This window comes from Cryptomeria japonica, chromosome 5, assembly GCF_030272615.1.
Source record: "Cryptomeria japonica chromosome 5, Sugi_1.0, whole genome shotgun sequence".
In the NCBI taxonomy this organism is placed as follows: domain Eukaryota; kingdom Viridiplantae; phylum Streptophyta; class Pinopsida; order Cupressales; family Cupressaceae; genus Cryptomeria; species Cryptomeria japonica.
Genome location: NC_081409.1, coordinates 901971895 through 901993868, shown reverse-complemented (window position 1 = coordinate 901993868; position 21974 = coordinate 901971895). Strand labels below are relative to the sequence as shown.

The 21974-nt window shown below is 32.4% G+C and overlaps 1 protein-coding gene across 1 annotated transcript; it reads right to left on the bottom strand.

Annotated features, from left to right (window-relative positions):
• Positions 1 to 21043: 21043 nt before the first annotated feature.
• LOC131034675 (ADP-ribosylation factor 1-like) lies at positions 21044 to 21568 on the bottom strand. The gene has a single exon (XM_057966247.1). It carries the CDS (start codon positions 21566 to 21568, stop codon positions 21044 to 21046), a length of 525 nt encoding a protein of 174 aa, XP_057822230.1.
• Between the last annotated feature and the right edge of the window lie 406 nt (positions 21569 to 21974).

Below are 21974 nucleotides of genomic sequence, written 5' to 3'. Positions count from 1 at the left end.
GAAAGTCTCCCAAACCATTAATGGTTAACTCAACCCTCTAGCATGATTAAAGAATTTCCCTAAACTCAACCTCCATATAACCCAAGGGTCTCATCAAGCATTTATTGCTTTGACCATGGTTATCCTTAATCCTTTTCACAAGAGTTTATCCTTTGGGTAAAACCTTTATCCAATGGGTAATCCTAACTTAACCATAACCCTTACCCCCTAAGATAACCATGAGGTCTTCTCAAGCATTTAATGCTTCTTACATCTCTTCTCAACCCAACCTTATGTTGATATTTGTCACCATTTCATTGGTGAAAATTGTGAACATGGATTCCCAACTTTCAAACTCAACCCTTGATTACCTCTTTCAATCCTGGCCATTCATTGCCCTATTTTTGCTATAAATAGAGCTCTCCATCCTTCATTTTAATCATCCAAGTCTTTAGCATCATACTTATACTAAAATCCATCCAAGCTTTAATATATCATTTGTGCTCATCATTTAGCCTCTCTTTTCAATAGGAATTAATCTAAATGTGCATGTTTAGAGTATTTTCTTTATCATTTAGCTTAATCATAGACCAGTATATCATGCTAGGATAGTCTTGCTACTAATCTTGTCATCTTATAATCTAGTTTATTGCATTTATAGGATCATGCATAGTTTAGGATGCATTTCATCTTACAATGAACCAAAACATCCCTCGTTCTTGCAATTGTCATCCCTAAACCACTTTGCTTAGTGATCTGCGAGCAAAGATATTGGTTTGAGAGACCTTGTGAGATAGAGAACCATGGAACCAACCTTGGGAAGTTGAGCCATACTTCATGACTCCATAGCTTGCACCAAGAAGTCATGTGGGTGTGTGAGAAAGGCTCCTTAGGCTTCATTTTTCACATTTTAAGTTCTATTGACCCGCTTTTCCCACATACACTCACATATCCATATAGCCTTGCCTATATAAGAAGGCTGATCTACATTGTTTGTACGGGCAATCAATCTATATCTTGTAATGATCCAGTTGATCATATTTTGCATCTTAATAGAATACAATTTATTCCTATCATCTATTTTGTTCTCTCTTATTTGTTCTTTCCATTTCCTCTTGATCTTGGCAAAATAAAACATGGTATCAAAGCCATTAGAGTGTCATTGGTTTGCCAATTGAGAGAAAGTTGATGCTATTTGGGGTTTGCATTTTGGAGATTTCTATTGCAGGTTATTATTGAAGCTTGATGGGTCAAATCTAAGTTCACCATTGGATTGAGGAGGTCCAAGAAAGTTAGTTTTGTCTTTTGTTTTATCCAAATCAGACTTCGGAGGCCAAATCTAGAGGCATTTGAAGTTTGAAGCCACGGCGGAAATTTTCTAGAAATTATAATTTTGTAGGCAATTTTCAAATAGCGATATCTCACTCATCTTGACTCCATTTTTCGAGCAATTTTTTTTGTTTTGGGGTAGAATTTTTTGATATGTACAATGGTGTGGGATTTTTTGGATACAGGATTTTCAAAAATCATGAAATCTCAATTTTTACAACTTTGGAGGCTTCATTTGGGCTCATATGGACTCCTTTTCAGGTGCCATTTTTTTTGAAAGTGCATAATTTTTTTTCTACTTTCATATTCTGCCATTTGTTTGTAGTGATTTTGAGTAGAAATTTTACTTTCAGTATTTGGTCATTTTTGGCCTATTTGGTACTTGTATTTTTCTTGGATCTCAGTTTAGATCACTAGCAGTATTTGTTGAAGTCTCTTATATCTCATTTTGAGAAGTTGTAATCATTGAAATTAGAAGTCCACTATGCCATCATTTGCAAGTGCCAACATGATCTTTTTATGGGGGGTTAGTTGTTTATTTATATCTCTTGGTGAAATTCCATTTGTAGGCATCTTCATCTGCAGTATTCTACAGGGCTTCTTTGTTGGTGGCATCATTTTAATGTTTCCACATTTGAATATTTTATCATGATGTATGCTCTTGCTTGAGCAATGTTATACTCGCACTATCATAAAGTGCCACACCTCTTTGTATCTTGTCATTGTTGACTATTTGATGTAATCCTTTTGTACACGTAGATTAGGAATATCTTGTGAGACTTGGTGCATGACTCCAGTTGAGACTTAGATTGTACACATTTTTACATGGCTCCCGTGAGACTTAGATTGTACTAGTATTTCTACTATTTAGGAGTATCCAGATGATGCTCACAGTAGATTGTCTCCATGCCTAATCTTCTTTTGTTGCAGCGAATGATTCATCGTCATCGACTTGGTACCTGGTTTTGTCACATTTTAACATTATTAGTGCAGCATAGGCTCTCTTTCTTCCTTATGGGGAGGTAATTTGGTCATCATTATTGGACCATCCTTGCAAAATATTTGACATTGAGGGAGGGCTTGATGGTCTCTTCTTCTCTCTTACGGGGGGGACATATTTTTTGTTCTTCTTATCCATCATCTCTCTTTTTGGGGAGGGTTTTTTCCCATTGGGTTTTTCTCTCTTTCCCCACTTTGTGAGAGATTTCATTGCATTGGTTTGCATGCATTTGCATTTGTACATAGGTACCTAACATGGCCTCATAGTCAGGACCCATCCTGCATTGCTTAGTTGCATTGTAGACTTAAGTGTATTCCCCTAAGTTGCACTTAAGGGGGGGTGTTGGTGTAAATAATTATTTATCTTGGATATTATTACACTTTACTTAAGTTTACCTAGGAAATGTATTTAATAGTAGTTTGGGTAGGAGACACTTGGGTGTTTGTGCCACATTGGGATAGTGTGTGTAGGAGAAATTTCACCTTTTATAGTGTTGATCTTGTTACTACTTTATCATATCCACTTATTGTGGAGTGATAATTCCACCTTGCATGGGTGATCCACTTCATGTGGAATATTATATTGTTTCTCCTACCTACCCACACCTATTTCCTACCTAACCTTATTTCCTATTGAGCCACATGTTATGTTTGTATGCTCACATATCCATATAGCCTTGTCTATATAAGTAGGCTCATCTACATTGTTTCTACAGGCAATCAATCTATATCTTGTAATGATCCAGTTGACCATATTTTGCATCTTGATAGAATACAGTTTATTCCTATCATCTATTTTGTTCTCTCTTATTTGTGCTTTCCATTGCCTCTTGATCTTGCCAAAATCTCACAATAGAAGAAAGCAAAGGGAAGATATTATGAGAATAAATAATAAAATCTTTAATTATCTTCTCATAAATACCAAATTAGCAAGTTGAAAATATCAAGAAGATTTTAATAATTAAAAATTATTAAATATCTTCATTTCAAAAGATAAATAGAAGAATTAAAAATAAATAAATTATCCTCTCACAAAAAGCAGATTTTTGAATACCTCATTTTTTTATTTAAAAATTAAGATTAATGAGATATTTTCCAAATTTGAAAATTAGGAGGATTTACGAGAAGATTTATTAATTAAAAATTATTAAATATCTCCACATAAGAGGATAAAATGGAAGGATAAAAAATTAAGAAAAGCAGGAAATAAAGATGAATTAATAAAAATTTATTTTAATTATCTTTATTTTGGAGGAAGATAAATATGAAAATTAATAAAAATGATTTATTAATTTATTGCTCATATTTATGAATTAGTTAATTAAATAAAATGAATTTATTTAATTAATGGACAAAGGGAACAAATAAATAAATTATTAAATTTATTTATTTAGGACTTAGAAGAATTGTTAGTAAAAGGTTTTGATTAATTAATTAAACCTAAAAGGCACTATGTGCATGATATGTTCAAAAAAAATAGGAGAAACGGGTTTTGAGCATTTTTTTAGTGTCTACATTTTCCCCCTCTTTGAGACAGTGTGATTTTGAGGGTTGTGCGTTGTTTCAAAGAAACTTGAAAAATAAAGTCATGCCCCAGCAAACAGAGGGATGGAGGTAGGATTTTTTCCCCTCTTTGAGACAATTTGATTTTGAGCGTTATTTCAAAGAGAATTGAAAAATAAAGTCATGCCCCAGCAAACCGAGGGATGGAGGTAGGATGCCCCCTCGATAGATTGTTTATGTCTGAAAGAAATGAATGATCTCTCAAAAGAAGAGAAGAATGGTTAGTCAGAAGTGAAGATTGTCTATTGATTGTAGAAAAAAGGTTGATTGATATCAAATGAAGAAATTCTTGATTGATCAAATAGAATAGATAGGATGATAATGATTGATTTGATGAATAGATAGAAGGATTGATGGGATAGAAGAAATGTTAGCCAGAAGAAATGCAAGTGAGAAGTGAAGAATGATTAATGTGATGAAATCTTGCTTTCACAAATGCTAATAGTAGGTGAGAACCTTTTATTTGATATGGAAAAATAGATGCGGCGCACCATGGCAATGAAGGCCAAGGCGATAATGCAATCCGTTTGCGTAAAATAGACATATTACAGACAAGGAATGAATCAAAACATCCTAAGACATTACTTGCCCTAGAATATTATGAAACAATCCCTAGCTTTTTGTGACCTTATGGCTGGAGACTTCGTAGTCTCAGTACAAGGCTCTAATGTCTTCAAGTCTATTTGGAAGGCCTGGGAAAGAATTAGGCCTTTCATTAGCAATACCAGAGTTAGCAAAAATGAGCTCGTTCGTGGGGGTAGATCTATTTGGTGTAACTTCATGCACTCTTCCATACCCCTTGCACTTACGCAAGGGTGCTCTGCTAAAGCTTGGGCGGCAAAAGGCATATGCTACTTTAAAGACATTATTGAGGATGATGAGTTGCTTGGCTGGGATGTCCTAGGAAATAGATTTAACTTGCAAGTCTCCCATAAGCGGACATATAACATGTTGAAAAAACTATGTGATAAACTTCAATTGCCCAAAAAGTGCAAGAATGATAATGACTGTTGTAAGGATTCTTTTTGGAATAATACCATTTTTGTGTCTAATATTAAAGCTATGAATATATACAAGAACCTAACATATGATGAATCCATAATTTTTCATGTTAATAAGTTATGGTTTCTAGATTTTTCAGTTAAACAATGGCAGAAGGTGTTTGCAAGATTATGGAGTAGTCCTGTTGCTCTCAAAGAAAGGTATTTTAAATGGCTTATGATTGTCAACAGGCTGCCCTTTAGAAAAGACAATAACAACTATGATATTTGCAAAATTTGCAGGGTTCCTGAATCAGTTAGACATATCTTTTTTGAATGTAGCATTGCTAGAGAAATCTAGTTATTATTTGGCATCTCTATCCCTACCCAATTTAATGTGCTTGATGTTCTAATTGGATATATTAAGGGTTTGAAAAAAGACACTAATCTCTTTTGGCATATTCTTACTACTAAAATTTAATGGTACATATGGAAAATCAGAAATGAAGATAAATTTCAGGGCATAGGGAGGGCCCTTACTGAGTCTATTCATAGACTCACCCTTCACCGAATTTTTTTGCAGGTATCTGTGACAATGAATATTGAGAAGCATAAATTCATCTGGTTCATTAAGGATAAAAACAAAAAGATGTATCTTCATGAGATGCAGAATGGCTATAAATGGAAGCAGGCAGCAAGAGGAAAGTAGGATGTCGACTTACCAATGGAGTGTCTGGGTTTAGAGGTTACCAAAGCTAGAGACCCTGTTAAAGATCAAATCGAGTTGCTCACAAAATTACTCGAAGGAAAGCAAGTTGTGTGGATGGAGGGTCCCAAGGGATGGACTACGTGGGTGGATGTAATTCAGGAGTAGATACTATTGTCACATGGGCAAGGCAATTTCCTGCTGGCAAATATGAGTGTAGTGGCTCTTTTTTGTATCTAAGCATTATAGTTTCATATATACAAATATGTATATCTCTGTTTATAACTCTTAGTAGACAATCTGTTCATATTTTTGTAAATTTGGGCCTGTGGTCCAAGTAGACAATTTGTTCATATTTTTGTAAAAGTGCTTCTTTCCTTATATCCAATATCAAAAAAAAAATCATTTTTCACTAATTGTGGACCTTAGATGGGTGAACTCACAATACTGGTTCCCACTTTTTGACCAACTTTGACACTTAGATGAATATTTTGAAAAAAACCTTCACTTTCTGACACCTATAACTTTTAAACCACTAAGAATTTGAAGATGACATAAACTAGTGATTTTTAACATCTTGTTTGTAGATTCTAAATATATTTTTTGCAAATTTGTTTGAATAAAATTTTATTGATTTTTCCATCTCCCTCAAAAAGTAGTTGTTTACAACAAACAACATTTTTTAAGAGTGACGTGTATCCCGAAACACATAATTTTTTTTCTATAATTGATAAAAACTTAATTCTTTTGAATTTTGGTTTGTAACATCAATACCCAAGGCATGCACTTGGTTTGATAGTGATATGTTGAATATTTTTTATTTTATTAAGTTTTGAAGTTTGACTAATTATAATTTGGATATTGGTGTACGTTTGAACAGATAACTTGTTCTATATATATCAAAATTCAATTTTATTTTTTTTTGTTAGAAAGAAAACACCCATACCTAGTGCATAGATATTTTTTAGAATTTTTTAGAATTAGTTTACTATTTTTCCCAATGCATTGAACAAAGAAGTTCACGTTCGGTGAAAAACCTACATTCATAAGAAATAAAATAAAATTATATTAATGAAATTAAATATATTAAAAGTTATACTATTTGGAAAGCTTATAATAAGGACTAAATACTTTTTTTTAAAAACTTTTAAATGAATTAATTTGACCCCCCAAAAGCTAATGTAAAATTGGTTTTTTATCAGCATTTGATAGATGCAAAGGAGACTACATTGCAAGTATGATTTAGAAGCAGAGAGGTTCTATCCAAGAAATTTTGATCTAAGAGCCTTTGATTTAAGTCTCTTCAATTAATTACTTCAAATGGGACCTCTTAAAGCTTAAATCATTATATTTTTTTTAAAATGTATGATTTCAGCAAAAATCAAGACGTACCAAAAAGTGGGAACCAGCTTTGTGAGTTCACCCAGATTTACTTTGTCCTATATGTATAAATCAATAAGTCATATTTTTAAAATAATTATTATTTTAAAAATAAACAAAAAAAATTATTTACAATTATTTATTTTGTATTTTATTAAAGAGTTTTTTTATTTTACAATAATAAGACAAAAATCATAAAAAATGTTAGATAAAAAAATTACTTTAATTTTTACTTCATCTCTTATTTTATGTTTAAAGAAGAGTTTGTTTTATGTTAAAAGAAGAATTATTTTATGTTTAATATATTTACTTTAACAGTATTTTATGTATGATCTTAACAGATATTTCATTATTATATGTCATTCACTTTCTCCCTTTCTCAAAATCGCTCTTCTTCTCATTGTTGTGAAAGTCTCATTTTACTTTTCTCTTTGTTCAAACTATACATTGGCTTTTGTTTTCCTTCACATCATATGAAAGGGTATACGTTTTTACGCAGCCAATGAATTGGATTCGATCCAAAAAAATAATGCATTCAAATGCTGCTTTATCCTTGTCTGTTTGGCGATCTTTCAATGAATGATCTGATCAATTCTTTCAAACTCTTTCTGTGTCATTTAGTGTGCCCAATCTGGTGCATCCAACAAATCACCAACTGTACCTTGATCTTCACTTGATTCACCTTCATGATATTTATATAAATCTACAACATTAAATAATGGAGAAATATCAAAGCTCAATCTTATATGCATTTGATAAGAACTTCAACAATATCTTGCACCGGTCAATCTTCTTCCATTTCAGCTTATTGTAGGTTCCTTGTGGAAATATTTCCTTTCCTAGTTGTGCCATTACAATTTGTCCAATTTTAAACTCTTGCACTCTTCTATCCATATCAGCATGTTCTTTGTATCTCATGACACTCTTCTCCAAGTTCTTCCTCACTTCTTTGTGCAAATCAAGAATGTAATCTACAAAATCTTCTGCTAATGTACTCTTTCTAATCAACTCTCCACTATCTCTCAATTCTTGAACTCTCCTAGAGCTATACACATACACCACTTGGAATGGACTCTTTCTCACACTTCTATTATAAAATAATTATATGTAAATTATACTCGTGTCAATATAAAATCTAACTGTTTTGGTTTATCATCAACCAAACACCTGAACAGATTCCCCCCACTTTTATTGTCAACTTTAGTTTGGCCATCAATTTGAGGATGGTAGGTTGAACTAAACCCTAATTGCATTCCCATCTTCTTCCACAAAGTATGCCAAAAATGACCACCAAATTTTATATCCCAATCTAAAACAATACTTTTTGGCAAGCCATGCAACTATACTATATGTTTGAAAAACAATATAGCTATATGAGAAACATCACTACACTTACGACATGTTATACAATGAGCCATTTTTTTAAAATATGCCCACTAAAACAAAAATAAAATTATTACCTCTTTTTGTTCGTGGCAGTCCCAAAACAAAATCCATGCTACTGCATTTACAGGTATAATCAAAGGTTTTGCTTCATTCCCTTGGTATGTTGACATATACGAAATCTTTACACCATTATTTTTGCTATCTAAACTCATCCTCGGCTAATAGTAACTCTCATTTAGCTATGATAATTTTTTGTCAACTCCAAAATGTCAACTCAAAGCCCCACTATGTTTCTCCTTCATCAAGTTCTCCCTCATCGAACTTTGAGGTGGCATAACCTCTTCCTTTTGAACAATAATTTTTCTTGTGTAAAAGAATCCAACCATGGAGTTCTATTAGTCCCAACTAGACTCTTACACTCTACCCAAGCTTATTTTAAATGTGCATATTCTTCATACAACTCTCTCATACAATCAAAACCAGCAACACCTACTCTTAGCTCATTAAATAGCAAACATCTCCTATTGAATGCATTAGCAACTCTATTTGATTTTCCACTTCTATGCTTCAAAATAAAATAATAACTCTATAAAATCTCAACCCAATTCACATGTTTTTAATCAATTTACCTTGTCTATTTATGAATTGCAATGCATGATGATCGATATACAACATGAACTCCTTTGGTAGAAAATAATGTCTCCACTTGTGGAGTGCTTGAACAATTGCGTACAAGTATTGATCATATGCGGAGTACTTCCACTTTGCCTTATTTAATTTTTCATTGAAGTAATCTATTAGTTTTCCCTCTTGTCTTAGAACTCTCCTGATCATTGTCGCACTTACATCACAATCAACTTGGAACTTTATTTCAAAGTCAAGAAGTGCTAACATGAGCTGCTTTTCTACCTTTGCCCAAAAAATATTAAAACTCCTCTTTGTTATAGTTGTCCAAACAAATTTTTTTATATTTTATTTCATTGTCTCTATAATCCATGCACAAATCCCACTAAAAAATCTAGTTAACTTCTATAGAAGCTTTCTAACCCATGGAAGCTTCTTGTTGCAAACATACGCTTCAATGAAGGCTAATCAATAAATATTGTTACCTTTTATGGGTTTATTTGCAAACCACTACACCATTTTTGGGTCTAATTTTAGACCACTACTAGAAGCAAAACCCAAATACACCAATTCTTCATTCATAAAATTATGTGATTTTTCATCACTATTAACTTCTCTTTTAGCCTTTGCAAGACTACGCTAACATCTTGAGAGTGTTCTTCTTTTGTCTTACTAAAGATCAAAATATCATCTAAATATACAATCACAAGGTTACCAAGGTAGACCTTCAAAACTTCATTCATTAACCTCATGAAAGTGTTGGTTGCATCCATAAATCTAAATAGCATCACCAACCATTCATATAATCCATCTTTGCTCTTGAACATGGTCTTCCATTCATCAACCTCTCTTATTCTTATTTCATGGCAACTATTCTTTGTAAAAAATTTAGTGATTTATTTGGCTCCACTCAAGAAATCTATCATATAATCCATTATTGGCAACAAGTACCAATACTTTATGGTTATCTTATTTATTGCCCTCAAATCTATACACATTCACCAATCTCCATCCTTCTTTGGTGCCAACACCACTATAACCACACATGAACTCACTTTCTATAATCAACACCTTAACAAGCAACTCTTGCACCTTCTTATTTATCTCTTCATTCTCTTTTGGTGGCATTCTATATTTTTCCTTGTTTGGAAAATGCATTGAGAATCAAATCCACACAATGACTAATACTTCTCATAGCTAGCTGATGGTATGATGAAAGAATAAGTATCTGGTAGAATACTGAGAGAGGGGGGGTGAATCAGTATACTGAAAAACTGATACAAAGTTCCCAAATTCAAATTCAATCACACAAAGTAAACATATCTCAGTCAAGATCAATATTCATAAGAATACTTGACATCAACCGGTTTGATTGTTATGATAACTTAACAGTAAATAGCCTTACTCTTGTAAACATCAACAATGCTTAATCATAACTCAACATATTCATCTCTCAATGCTTCTAGTTATCATGCCTTATCAGAAGTTAATCAAATCAACAAATAAGATCATAACCACAAAGCATTCACCACTTGACACAAATGTTTATACATGGAAAACCCAAATAGGTAAAAATCACGATGAGATGAGACTCACAAGGAAAGCTATCTAAACTCTTTTGAAGTTTGCCTAGTTAGGAGCTGAGCCAATTAAAACTTTACAATAAGTCCTATTAAGAAATAATTCTGGTTAGGAATCACCCGGTTAAGGGATTTACAAATATGCCTTGATGAAAAGAATAATACCCCATTAGGAGTAACCTTGCTAGAGGATTTAAGAATCCAAGCTAATGGACAACCTTGTTAGATAATTTAATGAGTAACCAAGCTTGTTAGAGCTTACCCGGTTAAGGGATTTCACATCTGTTGTAATTGTTAGAAAACAACAGGTTTTCTTGATCTGTCTGAGTAGCACTACTTTCGCTTGATTATATCCTTTTAAGCTTCAATATGCCTTCACTCAAAGTGTAGATCCATTCACTGGTTAGGTAACTACGCACTCAGCCGTTTTATGCCAATATTGGCAATAACCTTTACAAACAACTTCATCGACCTTAAATACAAATCAATTAGGTCTGTAACACAACAAAAACCTAATTCTCGTCATCGAGATTAGAAACAAGTTAGTATAATTTTCCACCCATTAATAGTTTAGGTTAGTGTATACTTTCAACACTATTTTTGTAAAATAAAAAATTCTTTCAATTCAATTTGGATTGCATTACATCAAACCTAACACATAAAATTTGTTAAGGTAATTCATTTGAAAATTTATTCTCATCTGTTAATATTATTTTAAATGTATAATTTCAATGCTATTTATAAAATAAAAAAGAAAATCATTTCAATTTGAAAGGCACTTCATTAAACATAAAGCATAGGATTTGTTTAAGTCATTCATCTGAATCACACTTCTATTTATTAGTGTGATTTAAGATGAGTCACTTATACAAGTCAAAATTGAAAATGTGTTATTTATATTGAAATAAAATTCAAAGATTGATTTAAAAAGAAGTGGAAAAAAAACAGTTCATCTTGATAGGAAAAAACCTATAATTTAAAATACAAGCCACAAAAAAATTAAACAATTCACATTTTAACTGAGGTTGTTGGCAGCAGTGGCACTCCCCTTGGGATGTTAGACAAACCACCTTGTTGAGGTTGTAGCCACCTATCATGGGGTTCTGTTGGCAAAAGAAATTAATGCTAAGGCAGTTTGATTAGAAGGGGACTCTAATAACATTATCCAATGTCTATTCGGTAAGCATAAACCCTCGTGAAATATAAACTATTGGATTGACAAAGTGACAGATTTATTAAAAAGTTTCCAAAACCATAATATTTCTCATGCCTATCGAGAATACAATGGGTTGGCCGATTACTTTGCTAAACTTGGAGTTAGTAGCAATGATGAAAAAGTATGGGGGCTAGGAGATAATCTTTCAGCTTAAATAAAGGCCTTAATGTTATATTATTTCGCCCAGGGGAGACATATTTTAAATGACCATAAAATACCCTCTTTTGATGGCTCGCATTCAAATTATTAATTGTGTCATTTTGACATTACTCATGCTTGGGTCACATGCTTTTGGGGTTCTTTCTAGCTTTCTCTACAACTATTCAACCCTACTCAATACTGCCAGTACTGAAGCCATGGGCAGAGAAGGGAAGAGGGTGGAGCCCTTAAATTGTGAAGAGCTCAAGAAAAATAAAACAATATCCTGCATTCCAAATCGGGGAGGGCTCACTCCCTTCATCAAAAGATTAAACGATGTCCATGCAAATGTGACTAAGAAATTTGCTAGAGTTTTTAAATATGGAAAACTTAAAATTGAAGGCATAACGGTCGATATTGATGAGAAACTTATTGCTCAAGTCACGGTTTTTTCTATGGAATGGGTGAAGTTTTATAGGGGCAAGAAAATGGTGGATGTTGCAGTCAAAAAATTTCTCAAAAACAAGAAGGAAAGGGCTAAGCTTGTGAAAGTTGACAAAAGCATCTACGATACGGGTAACATCAAATCCATTTAGCGCTTTGTTTTGGTCATTTTGATGAATTATGTAACCCTAGATGACAGATTACTAGGGCCTACTAGCATCATTTTGTGTTGCTTGATGTTGCAGTCAACAAATTTCTCAGAAACAAGAAGGAAAGGGCTAAGCTTGTGAAAGTCGACAAAAGCATCTACGATATAGGTAACATCAAATCCATTTAGCGCTTTGTTTTGGTGGTTTTAATGAAGTATGTAACCCTAGACGACAGATTACTAGGGTCTACTAGCATCATTTTGTGTTGCTTAATCATTTTAGGCATAAAGAGAAAATTTATTTCCCCTTCTCTTTGATGGCTTCAATTAATACTAAAATAAAGGACCACAAAAAAAAGAATCCCCCTATTTTGCATCGTGGTTTTCTTTTCCTCATTCTTGAATACATAAAAACCCTATCATCCCCCTTGGCTAGGGTTCCTGAAGATTTGAGTGATTCTAAGGAAGGGGATCATATCAATCTTTCCTCAAATAAAGAAGAATGGAACATAGATTTGGAAGGTTCAGACTCTAGTTTTGGGTCCTCTTCAAAGAGTGGCCACCAAGATAAATGGGGCAGATCATCCCCCATGTCCATATTACATTTTGATTCCCTGTCATCTCATCAATCACTCCCAGAAAAATTTGTCCAGGTGTCGAGCCGAAGTGGTAGACCCCCCTTCCTAAAAGAGCTCAATGCCAATTCCCCTTTCCTCAATATGGAAAGGGAGAATCTTGATGATATTATGGTTGTAGCCCTTGATACGAATGTTGATAATTTCATGATGTTTAAATGGGCCTTTCATGAAATTAAAGATATCAATATGAAAATGAGGGCTATTGGTAATAAATAACTCTCAAACTAATGAACAGTGGATGGTTGATCATAGAAAGGCAATGGTGGATTCAATGTAGAAGACTCTGGGTACAATTAGTGATATGAAGAAAGATTATGACTATAGGATTTCTCAGTTGGAGGAAAAACTCAAGAAAGACTTCGAAGGAAAACTGAGTAAGATGGAAAACAAAGTTTGAAAATTTAATGAAAACTTGATATCTCTAGTTATCTTCAGTCACAAAGTGTTTAAGAGCTCGACTGAGAGTATCAATACCATGGTTGGAAACATGGAAGCCAACCACTAGGAAGGTGCTACAGTCGATGTGGAGTTGCTGGATAAAAATATTAAGGATACAATGGGACCATGCAAGAGAACAAGAGCTAACCTAAAGAACAAATCTGCTAATCAAGATATTCAGGAGATGAAGAAGATTACATTAAACATGACTCAACTGGAAACAGAGGCCATTGAGGCCCTTAAGAACTTGTACTAGTTTCTATCATTTTGTTGTCTCTTTCCTACCTTTTGGTTTTGTACTAGTTTCTTGTTGTGTTTAGAGCTACAGTGGAACAATTTATCTTTATGTAACTTTTTGATATAGTTCTCTGTTAAAGGATTTTGGGTCCCTTCAAAACCTATTTGTTTTGTAATAAAAAAAAATTGAATTTTACTTATGTTTCAGATTCTTCCATGGATACATTTTCAACATCTCTTCAAAACATATAAATTTTAATTATTTTCACTTTCTAGGCTTCCTAAGATTCATTCTACAACAAATCTTGTTCTTGTTTTGTAGTTGGAGCGATTGTGGGGGGGCGGATCAGATATTATCTATTGAATGATAATCACTACTTTTGAATCTCTTTTCTTGATTTTATTTATCTCTTCTCTTTGTGTCTGACTTAATATTGCAATACATTGAGCATATGTAAACTTTGTATAACATTTAGCATTGTAAATCGTACATCTTTATTTAGGGTGTCCAATTTCAAACTCTCCTAGCACTCATTTCAGTATATCATATTCCTATATGCATTATAAGAACTTTATTGATTTAATTTAATATTTAATTCAATCTTATGAGTACTATTTCAATTTAATACAACAACACTTTATTATTTCGGTCCTTATTTCAAGTGTTCCATTTATTTTATTTTATTTCATGTTTTTGTGGGTCCTATGTCATTTCAAAGTTCAATGCACATTTTTCCACATCTAAATATTATATTTTTTCATATAAATTATATTTCAAGTATCAAGACTCTATTATCTTGCATCCCTAAAAATTCAGACCTAAGTGTCGAGGAAATTTTGGTCGGGACAACATTGTCTGACACTTTTTGGCTAAAATTTTGGGAGGATAATATGTTAGTATTACCATTCCCAAAACAATCCCCAATGTGAAAAATGATAATTCCAAGTCATCCAAAGGTGTGTTTACTTTGAGATCCCTATATAAGACTTACCTCCTAACTCATTTCATCATTTCTTATTATCATTTCAATTCAAGAGCAAATATTAGTCTAAGGAGCAGCAAGCTACACCAAGGAATCTTCAATTATGTTTCAATTATGATTTCATGATGAATTTTTTGATAATTTATCATGTTATTGCATCAACACATGGAGGAATTATCCTAAGAGTATTGCATCACCCATTGAAGGTATAATCAATTTAGTCAATCATTTTTAATTCATTGATAGGGTAAATTACAAAGCCAAGGTTTGGCATAAGAAAACCCCTATCAACTAAACATAAAAAAATTTCCTTTTGTGTGCAGATTTAGGTTCTTCTACAGGTCTCTAGCAAAGACAGAAGATCAGAATGCACTCAAAATTTTGAGAGAGGCCATATCTCAAAATTTCACCAACAAACACCAAGACAAGGGCATTCTAGGTGTCATTGTCCTAGACAAGGGCTCTTGGGGTGCCATTCTCCTCCCATTTTAGGTTAGGCTAAAATTTTATAGGGTGCCAACGTAATATCTCATAGGCCCAAATCTAGATCAGTGTGTATGAATTCATTTGTTAGACTTGAAGGTTGTTTTGGGAACCTTTGTGCTCTTAGTTCTAACTCAATTTTAAATCACATGTTCCTATCTATATCCCCTTTGCAAATCTAATTTGGTTTTGTGATTATCAGATCCACATTTACTTGTTTATGTTGTCAATTGTTAATTTTGTACCCTCTATCCCTAATTCTCACATCCTTTCAATTTCTCATTTTCAACTCAATCAAAAGGAGTGGAATCCAATCTGAATTCTACCATCTTCCTAACAAAATTGAAGTTAAATATCTTGAGTTCATTCTCTGTATAATGTAATAATTGTGAAATAGGTCTTTATTTTAGTTTGCATGCATAAATTAGTGAGTCCTATTTCTATACATTACATTTTGGTGAGTTGGACATGATTATGAAGTAGGTGTTGTTCCTAGTTTGCATGCATAAATTAGTGAACCCTATTTCAATACATTACATTCTGGTGAACCCAACATGTCTTACACTTGCATATTTTTTATTCTTACTTTTAGATCTAGAATTATTGCACGAATTTTTCAAATTTAGACATATTCATCTGTTACTTATGTACTTGCATTGCGTAATTCATGTACATGTGTTTCTTAATTTATATAATTGCATTACTTTGTTCATTACTTGGTTCATTAATTGCGTATGTTAGAAAGCAATTTTTGTTTCATTTCTTGTTCCATTGGATTAGAAATCATAGACAAAAAAAGGGCATTTTAAAATCTTTTCACGTTGCAATCAATTTTAAGATAAAACATCAACCTTCAATTCACTTGTCTTTGTATTGTGTTTTTCCTAGTAGTACTATATTGAATAAGTTTGATGCATGTGATGTTGCTTTAGCCTATTTTATATCATCATACATCTCTCGTAAAGATTCTCTCCTCAATGAGGGCATTTTAGTGCAAGAAGATATTCTTAGAACTTATCTCACTTATATCTCTCTTTGGAATCAATCACTGAGGAATGATGTTGATTATTCTCCTAATATGTGTCTTCCCCGCATGAGAGTACCTTTGTACAAGAGGATTCTATTGTGGTACAAGAGGATGATATGATTGACAATCCCTTTAATAAAGCTTTCGTTTCTTATCATTTCACTAACCTTCCCTCTGTAGATGAAGCATTCATGAGTTTTTCTTTTCCTCCAAAAATTAATCCTATTCATGAAGAATTTTTGGTGTAGGTGAAAGATATCACTAACAATGTTCTCTCTCTCTTAAACATGAAGCTCAAGTAGATAAACAATCTAACCAAGATCAAGTCAATCATGTTACTAGTTAGGAGAAGCATAAAATTATTGTCCACCTTCGTTCAGATGTCCTTCAAAGTAAAAATAAACCAGTCATCGTTGTTAAAGGTGGAGTGAATCACCCACCTAATTATCATGTAGTACCTCACACATATAATACTCAAAACAACAAGAAAGATTCTAATGTTCTTCTCCCTCCTCAACCTCTTCTAGTTCCTCCTCCCCCCCCCTCTCATATTTCACAACATGTTGGTAAGGAGTATGATCTTTGCTGAGAAATTTTGTGCAACCCAAGCTAAGATATCCCTTTAGTACTTGATTCAAACCTCACTCACAGATCATGGAATGATACAAGAACATTTAATACATTAACACATTATTATTTGGGCCCTTATTTAAAGCATGCCATTTATATCTTATTTCATTTCATGTTTATATGGGTCCCATGTCATTTCAAGGTTCAATGCACCTTTTTCCATGTCTAAATATTACAGATTTTCATATAAATTATATTTCTAGTAGCAAGACCCTATTATCTTGCATCCCTAAAAGTTTAGGTCTAAAGTGTTAAGACAATTTTGATTGGGGTGTCATTATTCATCAATTTTTGGCTAAAATTTTGGGAGGATAATATGCAAAACTTATTATTTCTAAAACTATCCTCTATGCAAAAAATGATGATTCTAAGTCTTCAAAAAGCTGATTTTACATTGAGATCCATATATAAGACATCCCTCCTAACTTATTTCATCATCTCTCATTAATATCATTTCAATTCAAGAGTAGATTTGATTCTAAGGAGAAACAAGCTACATCAAGGAATCTTCAATTATGTTTCAATTATTAGTTCATCATGAATTTTATGATAGTTTGTCATGTTATTGCATCAATACATGGAAGACTTATGCTAAGAGCATTGAATCACCTATTGAAGGTATAATCAATTCAATCAATCATTTCAATTCAAGCAATTAAATCCAAGTTTCAATTTCAATTCAATTATAGGGTTAATTCCAAACTTGGGTTTGACCTAGGTAAACCCCTATCAACCCAACCCCAATTTTATCCTTGTGTGCAGTTTCAACTGCAACTATAGGTTCTCGAAAGAGACTAGAGATCAAAAAGCACTCAAATTCATAGACATAACCCATATCTCAATATCTCATCCAAAAAAACTAGGACAAGGATGATCTAGGTGCCATTATCCTAGACAAGGACATCTAGGGAACCATTCTCCTCCAAGACTAGGTTTAGGCTGAAATTTGATAAGGTGTCGTTGTAATATCTCACAGGACCAAATTTGAATCAATGCGCAGGAATTCATTAGTTGGACTTGAAGGACATTTTGGCCATCACTTTTCTCTTTGTTCTAACTCAATTTTCAAGCACAATTTCCTCTTTGTATCCCCTTTGCAAATAGAAATTGGTTCTATGATTATCAATTTTGCATTTACATGTTTATGTTGTCCATTGTTAATTTTCCACCTCCTAGCCTTAATTCTCATATTCAATTTGCATCCTTTCAATTTCTCTTATTCAACTCAATCAAAAGGAATGGAATCCAATCTACATTCAACCCTCTTCCTAATATAATTTAAGTTGAATATATTGAGTTTATTCTCCTTATAATATGATCATTATGAAGGAGCTCTTGTTCCTAGTTTGCATGCATAAGCTTGTGAACCCTATTTCCATACATTACATTTTGGTGAACCCAACATGTCTTACACTTGTATATTTTTTATTTTTACTTTTAAATTTAATTATTTCATAGAAAATTTAAATTTAGACACATTTATTTTTTACCTATGTACTTGCATTACTTAATTTATGTACATGAATTACTTAGTTTATATATTTGCATTACTTAGTTTCTTTATTAATTACCTATATTGGAAAGAAATTTTTATTTCATTTCATTGTTTGCTCCATTGGATTAGACATCATAGACAAAAAATGGGACTTTTCAAAATCCTTTCATGTTGTCAATTTTGAGATAAAACTAAACCTTTGTCCGACTTGTCTTTGTATAGTGTTCTTCCTAGTATTATTAAAAGGAATAAGTTCAATGCATGTGATACTTATTTAGCCTCATTTATATCACCCTACACCTCTCCTAAATTTTCTCTCCCTAATGGGAACATTTTAGTGTAGGAAGATATTCTTAAAACTCATCTCATTGATATCTTTTTTTGGAATTAATCATTGAGAAATGATGTTGATTATTCTCCTAATATGTATCTCTCCCACAAGAGTACCTTCGTGAAATAGGAATATATTATGGTAAAAGAAGATATATAATTGACAATCACCTTAATGAAGCTTTACCTTCTTCTCAATTCAATGACTTTCCATCTAGAGATGAAGCATTGATGAGTTTTTCTTGTCCTCCTCCCAAAGTTGATCATATTCATGAAGAAGTTTTGGTGCAAGTGAAATATATCACTAACAATGCTCTCTCTCTTAAACGTGAAGTTTTAGTAGATAAATAATCTAACCAAGATCAATTCAATCATGTTACTAGTTATGAGAAGCCTAAAATTATTGTCCACCTTCATCAAGATGTCCTTCAACCTCAAAATAAAACATTTATTGTTGCTAAATTTGGAGTGAATCGAAAACCCAATTATCATGTAACAACACAAATATAATACTCAAAACAAAAATCAAGTTTATAATGTTCTTGGACCCCTCACCAGCCTCTTCATCCTCCCCCTCGTCTTTCACAACATGAGAGTATGATCTTGTTGAGTAGCTTTGTGCCACCCAAGCTAAGATCGCCCTTTGAGATGATTCAGACCTCACTCATATATGATGGAATGCTACAAGAAGCTTTAAAAATGATAGATATTCAAAATCCTAAAAGACCTAATGATGTGACTTCTTTGTCGGAATGTATGCATGCAACTTAAGCTAATATTATGTTCTCTCCACATGAGTTACCTTCTTTAGAAATCCAAAATCCATTTGATCCCCTTATGATTATTGTCCTTATAAATGGCAGTTCCATAAGATGAGCTTTTTTTGCCAATGGAATTCAAATACAATGTAAATCTTATCTTATATACTTAAGCTATGGTTTATGGATCAAAACAAAAATCATTTTTAAACAAATAAAATTATAAATTAAATCGATAGAAAAATGTCAAAAAATCATCAATTTTCAATTTTTTATAATTCATTTTGTATAATTCACAAAACATATTTGAGAAATAGGATATTATATCAAGCTTTGACTTGTTCATAGTTGATAATGCATATCTTGAAATTCTATATTTCATCATCAAATTCATAGTTAAATATAAATATCCATTACATTTATAAATATCTTTGTTTTTGTTTTAATTTTATATTTATATGTTTATGTAAAATTTATAATTCTGATGAAGGTATATTGTGTTTTATAGGATCTTTATTTTAAAAGTATTATGTTTATAATTAATAATAATATTGACATGCTAAAAGATAAAAAGTTAACATTAACACATTCAAGCTATTTCACTCCACACCCTTTTCTATCATTGTAGAATGCCTTTAGTTATTAATTAAAAGTAACAAAAAAATTATTTATTAATTTAAAATTAAAAATTGATTTATTAATTATATTTGAAAAATTGAACGCCATAGGGTTGAGTAAAGATATAGATCTTACAGGTACAACCTGAGTTGGCCTAGTGGTGGAGAGCTTGTGCTCACTCAAATGCCACAAAAGGGGTAGGGTATGTACACCTTATCGGCTTCGGCCCGTTACCTATCAAAAAAAAAAAGATATAGATCTTACATATTTAAATGATTAAACAAACTAAACTAAATAAAATTTTGAAAGTAAATGAATAGATGTATAAATAAGATTTGCATAAAAATTAGGTTAAGAATTAAGATTAGGATTAGAACTATAATAAGAATAGAGTTAAAAATAGGGTTACAATTATGATTAAAACTAGAGTTAAAATTAAGATAATAGTAGAAACTAAGATTAAGGTTAAAATTACAATAAAACTTAAGAATTGAAATTATGTTTAATTTAGAATTACAAATAAAATTTAAAAAACAAATAAAATTTAACTTAACATTAATATTAAATTTAATTATTTAATTTAATTTAATTTATTTATATTGAAGATCGTATCAAAAGTACATAAATTTCAGCATTCTTCCTAATTTATCTTACTTCGATATCCTAAATCAACTTTATGACCAGGCAGGGTCATCTTTGCTGTCTTATGCTCTTATCTACAAATTAAAATTTCGTACAAACATTAATATTGCTGTAGATTTTCCTCATCTCTTTAGCACATATTAAATATTTCTGCTGTTACAAAATGAATCAGCATCATTCAATGGTGGATCTATGGCAGAAATATCTTCACTAGAACTTATAGCCTCCACATTGTATCTGTCCATCACCAGTATCTTCACTGGAACTTCAAACATGTAAGCTTCAAACATGTCTACACATTATTAGAAAGCCAATCCAAGCCTTCATAGAGACCATCACCAGAAGTAGCACAGGAGCTCTGAACATGCCAATGGCGTTGAGTTAAAGAAGACATTTCAAGCTCCTCTGTGATCTCTAAAACACTCATTGCATTGGGAAAATCATTCTTGTTTGCAAACACAACAACAGCAGCATCTCTCAGCTCTTTCTCTTTCAGCAAATTGTGCAACACATCTTTTGCCTCACTAATACGCTCCCTGTCATCACTGTCTACAACAAAAATAACGCCCTTGGAATGCCCAATGTATTCCTTCCAGAGGGGCCTGATCTTTTCCTGGCCCCCAACATCACACACAACGAAGGTAATATTCTTGTGCTTCACTGTCTCCACATTGAACCCCACTGTGGGAATGGTCTGAACAACTTCATCAAGGTTTAACTTGTATAGGATTGTAGTTTTCCCTGCAGAATCAAGACCCACCATCAAAATATGCACTTCCTTGGAAACCTCTGGTATTCTGCTGGATTTGTTTCCCATATTCTTCTCCTACTAAAAAAATAGCAAACCCTATTGCAGGAAAACCGGCCTCTACAATTTGGAAATCCTTAACAATGTTTATTGATAGCCCAAATCATCCATTTAAATATGGTATGGAGTATATCAGCACTTATTGTGGAAATGTAGGCCGACGCATACTAATGTTTCATTTTCCACTCATGATGGACCCGCATTTGAGAATTTAGGTTTACTTTGGCCCTACACGCTGCTTCCATTCGGTGTGTTTTTAACTATTTTGGGTTGAAGGTGTGTCTTTTATCACGCGTCTTTTTATTCAAATAATTATCTTTTAAAATTAATAAAAAATTAAATAGGATTTATTTATTGTATTAAAAATAAAAATTAATTATCTTAATAAACTAGACTTTAGATTAGGATTTGGTTA

Coding starts and splice junctions, on each gene's coding strand:
- LOC131034675 (XM_057966247.1), bottom strand. CDS start 21,568: ATGGGAAACAAATCCAGCAGAATACCAGAGGTTTCCAAGGAAGTGCAT.